The 11313-nt window shown below is 35.3% G+C and overlaps 1 protein-coding gene across 2 annotated transcripts; it reads left to right on the top strand.

Moving 5' to 3' along the window:
* Nucleotides 1-6228: 6228 nt before the first annotated feature.
* Nucleotides 6229-10958, top strand: LOC119980022. 2 transcript variants are annotated; one of them, XM_038822667.1, is made up of 4 exons: nt 6229-6679; nt 8474-8527; nt 9368-9493; nt 10484-10958. In XM_038822667.1, the coding sequence occupies exons 1-4, from the start codon at nt 6329-6331 to the stop codon at nt 10661-10663; spliced, it is 711 nt and encodes a 236-aa protein (XP_038678595.1). In that variant the 5' UTR covers nt 6229-6328; the 3' UTR covers nt 10664-10958. The 2 variants fall into 2 exon arrangements, with proteins under 2 accessions (XP_038678595.1, XP_038678596.1); XM_038822668.1 differs by having other exon boundaries at nt 6249-6679; nt 8479-8527.
* Nucleotides 10959-11313: the final 355 nt, after the last annotated feature.

Here is an 11313-nt window from a genome sequence, read left to right as displayed (position 1 = left end):
TTCCCTCTCACTATCTAGAATAGTTCTTTCTTTGGTGAGCAATAATTTTGTTTGCCTTTAACTTGCTGCGGTAACCTTGAAATGGTTTGTCAAAATTAATTGGATGGGCATATTGACCTTTTTCCACTCGCTATTATTATTAGAGCACCTGCATCATATTATCTCCACAAATTCCTTAAAATACAAATAAAATGTCACTTTCCCCTATTTTACAGATTCACTATCCAATTTATACCGCATCAGATTACCTATCATATTCTCTATTGTATTAAAATGATATTTGTGTCTCTTTCCTTTATTTATTCTATTCATATAAATTAATTCTATTTAAAATAATAAATTAATTACATTTAAAACAATATATTAATTAAAATAATAAATTAATGTTATTAAAAATTGGAGAAAAAAATTGAGAGAGAGGAGAGAGAAACAGAGGAGTGAGGAGAGAGAAAGAAGAGAGAGAAAGAAGTGAGGAGAGAGGGAAAAAGTGAGGAGAGGAGAGAGAAAGAAAGGAGTGAGGAGAGAGAGAGAGAGTGAGGAGAGTAATAAAAAATATTATTTTATGTTTAGGGAAGTGAATAGTGGTTTTCTAGATGTAGGGAACCACTGTTCATGTTTTGTAAAATAGGGAACCTCTAAGTAATCTGATGCAGAGCTCTATTTTACAGATAGATTCATGTTTAGGTAATCTGATGTGGATGCTCTTAAACTAGTATGTGGACGTGTGAGATGTACGAATAATAAAAATAATTTACAATTTGATTGAAATACTTGATCATAAAAGAATCAACAAATAAAGTGAGTTTTGGAAAAGTATATGCATAATTATGTTTGTTATAGAATATTGATCTATAAAGATATTGTTAAATAGAGATTTCGTTAGCGGTTATAGTTTCTTGAAGATATACAAGATAACCTTCAAATACCACATGTTACTTTTTGAAGTTATCATGTCATGAGAGAGAGCTTCTGTAGATACATAATCAATAGAACCAAGCAATCCAACAATTGAGTTAGTGAATTCAATATAAAATCTATGATCTTCAATGGATAATTTTCATACTCAATAAAGAAAAAACAATTTTCAGGTTTCAAGTGCATGTGACCAATATTAACGATATGAAGAAAGAAGAAACTACAAATATTAAAAGAGAAAGTAAGTTGATGGAATTATTCCAATTGAGAACATATAACCTAAAGTTAAATATAAAACAAAAAACATTTGGCTTCTTCTGGGTCAAGTAGAAAATTCACACATCTAAAAAGTATTAGTTAAATACAACAAAGTATGATACCCCCTATCGTTTAGTTGGTTCAACACTATCTAATCACTCTAATTTATGGGAGGAGGGGGTTTGTAGTAGTAACAGAGAATAAATAATTTTAACAAAGACTGGAAGTGAAAACAAAAAAATCTCTTTAAGAAGCCAAGCTTGCTTAAATCAACATAGTAGTCCATGCGGCTACTCTCAATTTGTTCCATCAAAATATCATATAATTTAGCTTTTTTTTTCTTTGCGGGTAGAACACATGAATCTAAAAAAAAAGTATTATCCACATATCCTCATTCCAAAATCTAAAAGTTTAGCAATATTTGTTAAATTCAAATATAAGTTGATAAAAAATTAGGGAAAAGAAAAAAAAAGGCGAAGTCGTAGGAACAAATGAAACTCAACGAAAGTTATAATAACTATGATGATACATTATTTTCAAATCCATCAAAAGAATATTTATGATCTCCATTTTTCATTTTTGAATATTACCATAAGCTAAAATAATCTTCAATAAATATAATGAAAGTAATTAAGTAGCTTATATATAACTGTAAAAAAATGCATGTATGCAACAAAATTTGTGAAAAGACACTGCTAACATTACCTTTAAATTTCTAGCTAGAACTTAAAAAAAAAATACAATCCATGCAATCTGTATAGTCCATACATAATACGCATTGGAACATCCACATATGGGAATATCCCATCCAATATCTAAGCACCCAAATAACATAAAGCATAATTCAAAACATACTAGAAATACCATATTTAAAGGCGGAAGTAATCAACGTTCTAGTAAACAAATTAGTTCTACTAGATGATTAGAGTACAAATAGAACAAATGGAACAAGATGGAACAACATGGACTACTCTCGCATCACGCGTCCGACAACTGCTCATCCTCGTACTCACGTGGAAACAAAGGTAAACAAGGAAAAGAAAAGAGAACATGGTGAGCCAAATGCCCAGTAGGTTATAAAAAGCAAACGACCTTTGTCAAAAAGAAAACAAAAAGTAGAATTCGAAGATGACAAAGATAAACTGAATATGACGATCCATAAATGATGTCCATGCAAACAAATGATGTAATATCTCATCAAAGGTATGCTCAAATCCAATATAATTATTTCAATAAATAAATACATTTAAACCAATTACCGAGTATCACAAATCTTGACTGTCAACCATTCTTTAGCTCTTCCTTGATCCTCTACTGATCACCAATTATTTCTTAACTAGATTATAAGCACACCTAGTAGGACATCTAAAGCCTTATCTTAGATATTAGAGTATACAATTTCGAATAGTTTACTTCTGACTAAAGAATCTTGGGCCGAGAGCTTTGCTCAATCTTAAACCCTCGTGGCTTTAGTTCCTCAACCTATTCCCCATAGCTTAGCTCAATTAGGCACGAGTTATTGGTTATGTCAAACATTTATCCAATCCACAATTCCAATGAAAAATCCTATCAAATTCATGATGCATACTACATTGTTTATCCAGATTTTAAAACATTTTCACATCAACCTCCCATTTGTTCAAAACATGCAAGTTTTAAAGAAACCAAGTAATATATATATATATATATATATACACACACATATACACACAACATGACTTCATTCAATACAAAGATTAGTGATCCATACCATTTCAGAACCATGGATGCATGACTTTCTCCCATAAAAGAATTTAAGAATGAACATAACATGAGAAATAACCATTTCAAAGGGAGAGACAACAATGACATGATAAGGATCCACAAATATCAAATCAACAACATGTCAAGGAATGTGAATTTATTCGAGATAAAAAAAAAGTCCAACAATCTCAATGATTAAATACATTAAGGAATAGGAATTTAAATAAATTAGAAGTGCAAGAAAACATACACCATGGCCATTCAAAACACCAAAGCTCAAATAATGATTCAACACAATTTATTCAGGGAATACCTATGACCATCCAAAGAGTGATTTCTACAAGGATTACCACCACAAGAATAGCAACAACAACAACAACAATATTGAAACTTATAGCCCAAAAAAAAAAAGAAATCCACCACCTCTCCTCCTTAGAGTTTTTCTGAAAAATCCACAAATCGACACACGTGCACACCAAATGCTTTCTGAGTATTATCCATTGAGCTAATCAGCCATAAACAACACAATTTATCATTAACAACATAAAATTATTGATTTAAACCAGAAATCCTGAAATACCCATGAACCCTAAAATCTTAAATCACACAAATCCCCAAATACAAGCTTTTAGGTTAAAGAGACTTACCAAAGGTATAGAAACAAGTAGAAGGAAGAGATTTAAGCTTCCTTTAGGCCTCCAATGATGTAAGAACTCATGGATTCGAGTTTGGATTCAAATCTTAAAAATTAGAACAAAGAGAAGAGTTGAAGAACATGTAATCTAGAGAGAGAATCCCTAATCCAACTTGGAAACAACTCTAGTTAAAAGAATCTTACCTTGATGAATGATCTTTGGTGATGGATATGAGGAATTTTGAGAGAAAATGGGGGTTGGGAGTTGTTTAGGCCGAGACACAAGAAGAGAAATCGCAAGAGTGGAAACAAATAACTTGTGTAGAATTTTATGAGCTGTCAGGATGGCTGGACAAGCTGTCCGAATAGCTTTTCACCTGTACTAAATTGTCCAATTTTCTTGCTTATCTGTCCAAACCATAGTTATCGGGAACGGTCATTACCCCCTCGTACCCCGAATTGAGATGAACGTCCCAATTAGGGGTACACTAGCGACCTGGGACGCTCGGGAACGCGACCTGGGACTCCTAAAGTAGCGTCCCAAAATTCTACCATGAAAAGACCCAAAAATCGATTGAGATGTGGGAACAAAGAAGAGTAGAAGACAGCGTACAGACTGACAGTTCCCAAACCAGAAAAGACCCAAAAATCGTACTTGGTCGATGCTTCACGACGTTGCAGAGAAGCGGAAGGCGTGGGAGAGGAGTACTCAAACTAGAGAGAATGCATAAGAGAGAGACAGTTACTGAGAATGCATGAGAGAGAAACAGTTACTCCACGACAGAATCACAGAAGGTGTGGCAGAGGAGTACCCAAACTAGAGAGGAGACTTCAGGGCATTGGGCTTGGGAAAGAAGAGTATATGAACCCTAAATTTGTGGTTATTAAAGCCCACAACTAAAGCCTAAAAAATTGACCTAAAAATAACAAAGCCCATTAAAATTTATTACCCATTCTCCAAAAATAATAAAGAAGCATTGTAATTGTACTTTAGATTGTAAAATATGTTATATTTAATTTTATATTTCATTCAATATTTAGAAGTGACCCCAATGACTCTTCAAATCGTACCACGTTCCCAATTAGCATACCAATTAAGTCTACCCCTAAATGTACCACAAATTAATCAAGTGGCGTATCCTGTTCCCATACCCGTATAACGACTCGGAGCGTACCGAGTTCCTGGTAACTATGGTCCAGACAACTGACTAGTGTCATTCAGACAACTGCACATGTGTTTAGTTAAACTCATTTAAAAACCTATAATCATCACCGAATTACTCGGTATTAATTTTTAATATTTTTACACCATAAATTTGACTATTCAAACTTATCTACACGGTTCAAATGGATATATACTCAACAAGTGTCGATCCTACAAAGACTCTAAAGGCACGGAGTATTACACATCCCTTCTCTGGCGACTGCGAAAAGCCGATGACATTCTCTAATCTAATTATTTGTCGATGCCGACATGAGAGCAAGAGATGAGTTGAGTGAGAGTTACCTAGGTTTTGTGTATGTCCTATTCGAAGAGCAATAGAGTGAGACTATGAGTCACTGAGTGTAACTGTGTAATTGTAAAATAAAATTATAAATTTAATATTAGTTAGGGAGACAAATCGAAATGACCCCTAAACTTTGACGACTATCTTTTAGCCATGAGTCATATTTTCCATCCAAAATCGTTGATGTGGTATGTTTTTGTTGACATGGAAAAATCATTTAGAAAATATGAAATGACATGGAAAATATGAGGAATTAAAAGTTAAGTCTTAACCCTAAAAACCTAAATTTTCCCTCACACGATATGTTCTCTTTCAAATGCCACTTTTCCTATAGTCGGCTCCTCCCTTCCCACCAACTCAATGATACCCACTTGATTTAGGGTTTAACTTCAGTCTAGTTTGAAGGTATGTTCAACATCTGGGAAAGGGAAAATGGGTGGTTGTGTTGTTGGAACATTAAAATGTTTGGAGTTTGTGTAGGTGTGTTTGGATTTATATTATATTTGCCATCTTTTTTATATTTTTTTCTATAAATATTTGGAGCTAAATGAAGACTTTGTGGTGATGTAATATTTAATTTTTGTTTGGATTTTGGAGATATTTGTGTATCCTCTTTATTGAATGATCAATGATGATCAATTGTATAAGGGTTTCTTTGACCCATTTTATCAATGTATAGGGTTTAAATGTATCAAATTTACAAATACAATGTATTTTTTTACCCAATTCCCATATTTAGTAAGTAGACATCAAAAAATGAAAAGGTTGACACATGTCATCAAATTAGTGGTCCACAATATGTCAATGATTTTGGATTGAAAATATGACACAGGGTTAACGAATAGTATTAATCAAAGTTAAATGGGTTTGTTTGACCCGAAATAAAGTTCATGAACGTAATCGACCTAATTGCCAAAGTTCAGGGGTCATTTCGATTCTTCTCCCTATTAATTAATAATAGCTAATTAGTTACATCATTATCATATATATAATATATAAAACTAAAATTATTAATTTAATTTATTATTTTATCGGATTATCGGATGGTAATACAGAATATTCTAAGTTGGGGCCGGCTAAAACTCGATCCGATAAGGACAATTTGAATTAGCCGATAAGACCCGGGCCGGGTCACCGGGTTTAAGTCCGGTGAACAGTGACACCCTGGATAAATCTGTAGGAAAAGTAGGTTGCCTTCGATTCTTGCTCGGTCGGAAAGGTGATTCGAGAGTCCGTAACATACTAACAAGGTGTCTGTGGCTGTGGGGCAATGGCCACAACTCTGTCCGCCTTCCCCACAAGGGTTCTTCTATATTCACGGGGCCACCAGAAGCGCATAGCACCAAATAGTGCCACCACCGTCAGGGCCTTCGGCCGGAGCGACTTCGACAGGTTCGCTCGTCGGGTAAGGTCGGGGGAGGTCTGGAAAGACGCCTGGCGCAGCGCAAATGACCGCTTTGAGCTGTTCCTGTTCGAGACCAAGAAAACCGCAGAGCGTATTGACCGCCGCTACTCCGTGTCCCAACGCGTCTCTTCTGCTGTTAGGGACATTGACAGGGAGTTTGAGATTGGTCCCAGATGGCGAGCCTTCAGCATGGACTTCTCCAGAAACTGGCCCAGGGTTGTTTTCTCTTCTCTTTGGTTCTTCATGTGACTGTCTTTATCTGAGTCTTGGTGTTGCCGTGTTGCGTAATCATTTAAATTAAGTAAAACCGTGTTCCTCTTAACAATTTGAGAACGTGTGAATCTAGTATTGGATTGATAGGAGATGATTCAAAGGAGAGGATGAGAGGAGAGATTGAGGAAGAGGGGGCCTCTTTTGTTTTTGTGCTTTCTTCCTTTCTTTTAATTTCCCTTGGTTTTAGGAGAGTACGCATGTCGCTATGAATTTTAAATTTAGAGCATTTAGGCTCATGGGTTCCACAACCATAGCCCTTGTAGAAGGAAAAGCTTGGTGGCTTGTGGATTGTTTAGCCTTAAATTGTGGTTTTAAGGCTGTAACTTGCTGAATTAGGTGAAACTTTGCACTGGCTAAATTATTGCACATTGGCAATAAAGGAATTGGACTTTCCTATGTTTTATGTGCAGTATGCAGAGGGCAAATGCAGAAAATGAAAGAGGATTTGGATCTGTAACTGACAGGAAAATGGCAACCACCTTAGAGCTATTGAGATTATATTTAGACGAGATAGAAATATAGAATATATTAGCTTTTCGGTTTGAACTGAGAATTTTTATTTTTGTTTTAAATTTCATGACAGTAAAAAATTACCCAATGTGTTGTTTGTCACCAAGTAGGGATAATAGGTACTTTTAAAACATGAATGACATAAATGTTGACAGGGTGTATATTATGGCGTACTGGGAATCTGGGATGCTTTTTGGTTTCCTTTTGGGATAGCTATGAGGTTATAATCTTAATTTTTGAGGGAGGCAAGAATTGAATGTTGCATTGTGAAAGTGTAAGGTTGACAAATGACAATCATTGGGGATCATTCACTACATGATGGCCTCACGCAGAAAGAACTGTTTATGGTGATGGCCTTACATAGATCATACTTGTGATAATGTCATTTACTTTTTCTGTAATCATGAACAATAAATACCAATCTGTATTGTTCACCTTGAAAAGATCTACATCTATCTTGATCACTTTTCTCAAGTTCTGCATCTATCTTGATTATTTTCCACATTTTTTTTAAACTAGCATTTATTCTTTGACATACCAAAGACAATGGGATCAGCTCAAGGAGTCAGTCTAAGTGAATTGAATGAATATGCAGGTTGTTTGAGACTATGAGTCTACTGGCGAAGGTTCTCGACTTCTCGTAGTTCATACTTCATTGTCCTTTTTTCTAAATTCAACTGGTAAACAAAGAATATATGCATATGTTCGGAGCAAAAGCCAGGATTTTGGATTTGTCATCTCTGGACTTTGTAAGTGTCTCAATCCAATACGACACGGTGAAAATTTCTGACACGATGAAAATTTCTGACTGGTAACATTGTTGACGATAGTACATGTCTTCTTTAGGTGCTAGAGATTGTGACCAATGTAATAGAGTTTGATGTGCCTCTAACTGGGACCAACTAGATAGTCAAGTGTTGCTAACAATATATTTTAATTGATGAATCTAAATCCAATCTCCATCATATTTGATCCCTCTTCAAACGTAGCCCATAAGAATTTCTTTTACTTGTCTACTGTCCAGAATCTTCATTCATCTGTTTTTTTTTGTTTTGCAAATGTCTGGCTGCATTTGATGCTTTCATATGCTCAATGACCTTTGTTCTTGCATTAAGTCAGTGTGGAGTGTGGACTCTATTGCAGTTGGTCATTTTTACTAAACCATGTTTTCCCCTTGTCATTTTGATGTAGCACTTTTAGGCTTATGTATCCTTGTTATTTTTGCAGTACAGGAAACAGCTCAATGATTTTCTGAATGCTCCATTGGGAAGAAGTTTCAGTGTGAGTATTAACTAAACTGTAAGCTCGTCTTAATTTAGTCCTATGAAAAAACTGATCTGTTAATGATGATAGTTTTATGAGTATTGCTTTTGCTGAATATCAAGGTATTTTGTCAGCAATGATATTTCCAATGATGTGGCACTTGCTGCTACTGTGATTACCAGATCAATGCCACAACAGCTACTGTATCGCCTTGGCCACTGCTTCTATTGCATGGTTTCTTACCTATTAGCTAATATAACTATTGCTTACTTGAACTTGTCATCCAACTGTGAAATTAAAAAGTAAGTTCCCTTATGGATGTTTGACTTTCGGTTTTCAAAAACACTGTAAGACTAAAAAATTTGAACTCGCATTGGGGAATGTATTTACTCTGAAAGCAAGTTTCCCATGAAAGATCTGAAAGGAAGAACGCCACCTGTTGTCATTTCAATTTTAATTCATTTCTTGCTTTTAGTCAGGATTCCTGTACAACCTAGTTCTCAAGCTTGACATTTATCTTTCAAGTTGGGCCTCTGCTCCAAAGGGACTTTGAGGCTCAAAAGTAATGCCAGTATGAACTAGGACTACCTAGCACTACTGAGCTGGGGGAAATGTTTGGGCAGGTCCATGACCTGAACACCATCTTAAGAACCTATAATGGTGGGATCTTTGGTGATGTACTGAGCTTTAAGTTATTTTACATCCTGTTACAAGTGCCACATCAAAAGTTCATGCAGTTTGGTAAACTGTGTTTCTATGCTTCTTCAACTATCAGTTTAAACTTTATATAGGTTCTCCATGTGCATTTGTTGGATATTTTATGGTTCTATCTCACTATTTACTTTTCTTTCTTTGTAGACAATTTTCTTCATCTGGTTTGCATTATCTGGATGGCTTTTTCGATTCTTAATATTTGCTACATGGGTACTGCCATTTGCTGGTCCCCTTCTTATAGGCGCCATTGCCAATAATCTTGTCATTAAGGTACACTTGCGTGCTGTTACTGGAACAGAATTTTAATATGAGTTGCTCATCAATGTGCTGTACATACTTTGACTTGTTAGTGGCTGTAACTTGTAATATTGACGGTATGCCATGCATCCTTTAGAGGTCATGTAGGCATGTAGCCACCTTTCAAATTGATCTTTGGACCAAAATTACAGTGGTTCTGTCACTTTTATGATTCAATTGATTATCTTATCTTGTATCCTTCAATTCATCTTTATTGTTCACTTTTTTTCATTCTAATATATAAATACATTTTGAACTGTCACCCCTAGACCTACAGAGAGTGTTTCTTTTGTGTTTCATATCTTCATTGATTTCTGCACCTCTTTCTTTTTGCCTAGTTATTGCTAAAATTGAAGCAACGTTAAATGGAAATGCTAGGTTTTCCACTCCTTTCCCAAATGGGAAAAAATAATGAAGAAAACAAAAAATCTCTCTTCTTACCTTGTACAATTTTGTCGAATGATTTTTGTTTTATATTTAGGAAAAGATGATCTTATCTTGACATTTGCATTAATGATTAATCTGTCGAGCCAATTGTGATTTGGTGAAAAAATCGCCTAGGGGGTGCCACCCTGTTATAAATTGTAGCCTGTAAGAGTAGTTATAGAATCAAAAAATACGCATTCATTTATGCCCACCAAATTAAATCCATGGTGTGTTTGGTCCATCTATCCTGTAAAACCTGAAGGGGCGATTCATTGTCTTCATTTACGGATTACCCTTTGTTTTTTTTCTCCATTTTAACCAACAAACTAATGGTGAATGCCATCTATGATTTCCTTTTCCTCTATCGATTTTCTGTTGACCCCAAGCCTTGAGCTCAGCCCAGTGTCTCAGTTGCAGAACAATCACTGTTATTTTCCATTTTCCTGGTTGCATTTTTGCTACTATGGATCAATAAGTTATTGATAATTTATGTCGTCTGAAAGCATTTATATTGCCTTGTGTATTAAATTTTGTCAGGGGGCTTGTCCTGCTTGTCAGAGGCAGTTTTTTGGCTACAAGAATCAGATAATTCGCTGTACAAGCTGCAGAAACATTGTATGGCAACCTGAAGGCGACTTCTTTTCGAAAGGAGGTAGAAGCAAAAGTTCATCAACAAGTGATCCTCAGATTATTGACGTTGATTTTGAGGAGAAATGATTGCAATGCACAAGATACAGAAGTAATGTTTCTCTATGAACTCTACATTACAAGGAAAGTAGTGTACCAGAGAGAGATTTTTTTTTGTTACTGTAGTGTTTGCTGTTGATATTCATGTCCCTTGAGTATTGAAAGCCCTTGTAGGAGCTTCAGTTATTTCATTTTGTATAATATCCCTTTATAAAAGGAAAGCTAGAGCAGTAGTACAGTTTATTTCCATTATGGTCCAGCCACTCTGTAAACTTGTAATGCCTTCCTTGAGGTTCAAAAGCACATGTTACGTTTTATTGTTCAATTTTATTTGGTCGACTCGACTGGAATCGTTAAGAGTATTTGCAAAAGCATGAAACCAGAGACTCTATCTGAATGCGAGTTTGTGGATGTTCAATGGTAGGCAAAAGAGAAGGGTTAGGTCTAGTAATATAATGTTATGTCGAGATTGGCCATAGATCTTCTGGTGCAATTTGTTTGGTAGGATGCCACGAGGACACAGAGTTAGAATTCGATCGGCTAGAAGCGAAATGCCTGTTACAATATGCTGAAACTGAATCTTGAGATATACAGGAAATTCTAGTTTGGCTAGGGAAAATTGGTTTAGGATGTCATTCAAGTAATACATTTGTAGCACGTAAAAATAATGTGGTTTGACA

The sequence above is a fragment of the Tripterygium wilfordii genome, chromosome 15, assembly GCF_013401445.1.
Source record: "Tripterygium wilfordii isolate XIE 37 chromosome 15, ASM1340144v1, whole genome shotgun sequence".
Taxonomy (NCBI): domain Eukaryota; kingdom Viridiplantae; phylum Streptophyta; class Magnoliopsida; order Celastrales; family Celastraceae; genus Tripterygium; species Tripterygium wilfordii.
Note: the sequence above shows the minus strand (reverse complement) of the source record. Positions and strands in the feature narration are given on the sequence as shown.

What these genes read in the sequence shown, in the direction of transcription:
- LOC119980022 (XM_038822667.1), top strand. Translation starts at nt 6,329, where the DNA reads ATGGCCACAACTCTGTCCGCCTTCCCCACAAGGGTTCTTCTATATTCA. An exon ending in TCTCCAGAAACTGGCCCAGG is followed by an intron (nt 6,680 to 8,473) that starts GTTGTTTTCTCT and finishes TTATTTTTGCAG; the next exon opens with TACAGGAAACAGCTCAATGA. An exon ending in CCAATAATCTTGTCATTAAG is followed by an intron (nt 9,494 to 10,483) that starts GTACACTTGCGT and finishes AAATTTTGTCAG; the next exon opens with GGGGCTTGTCCTGCTTGTCA.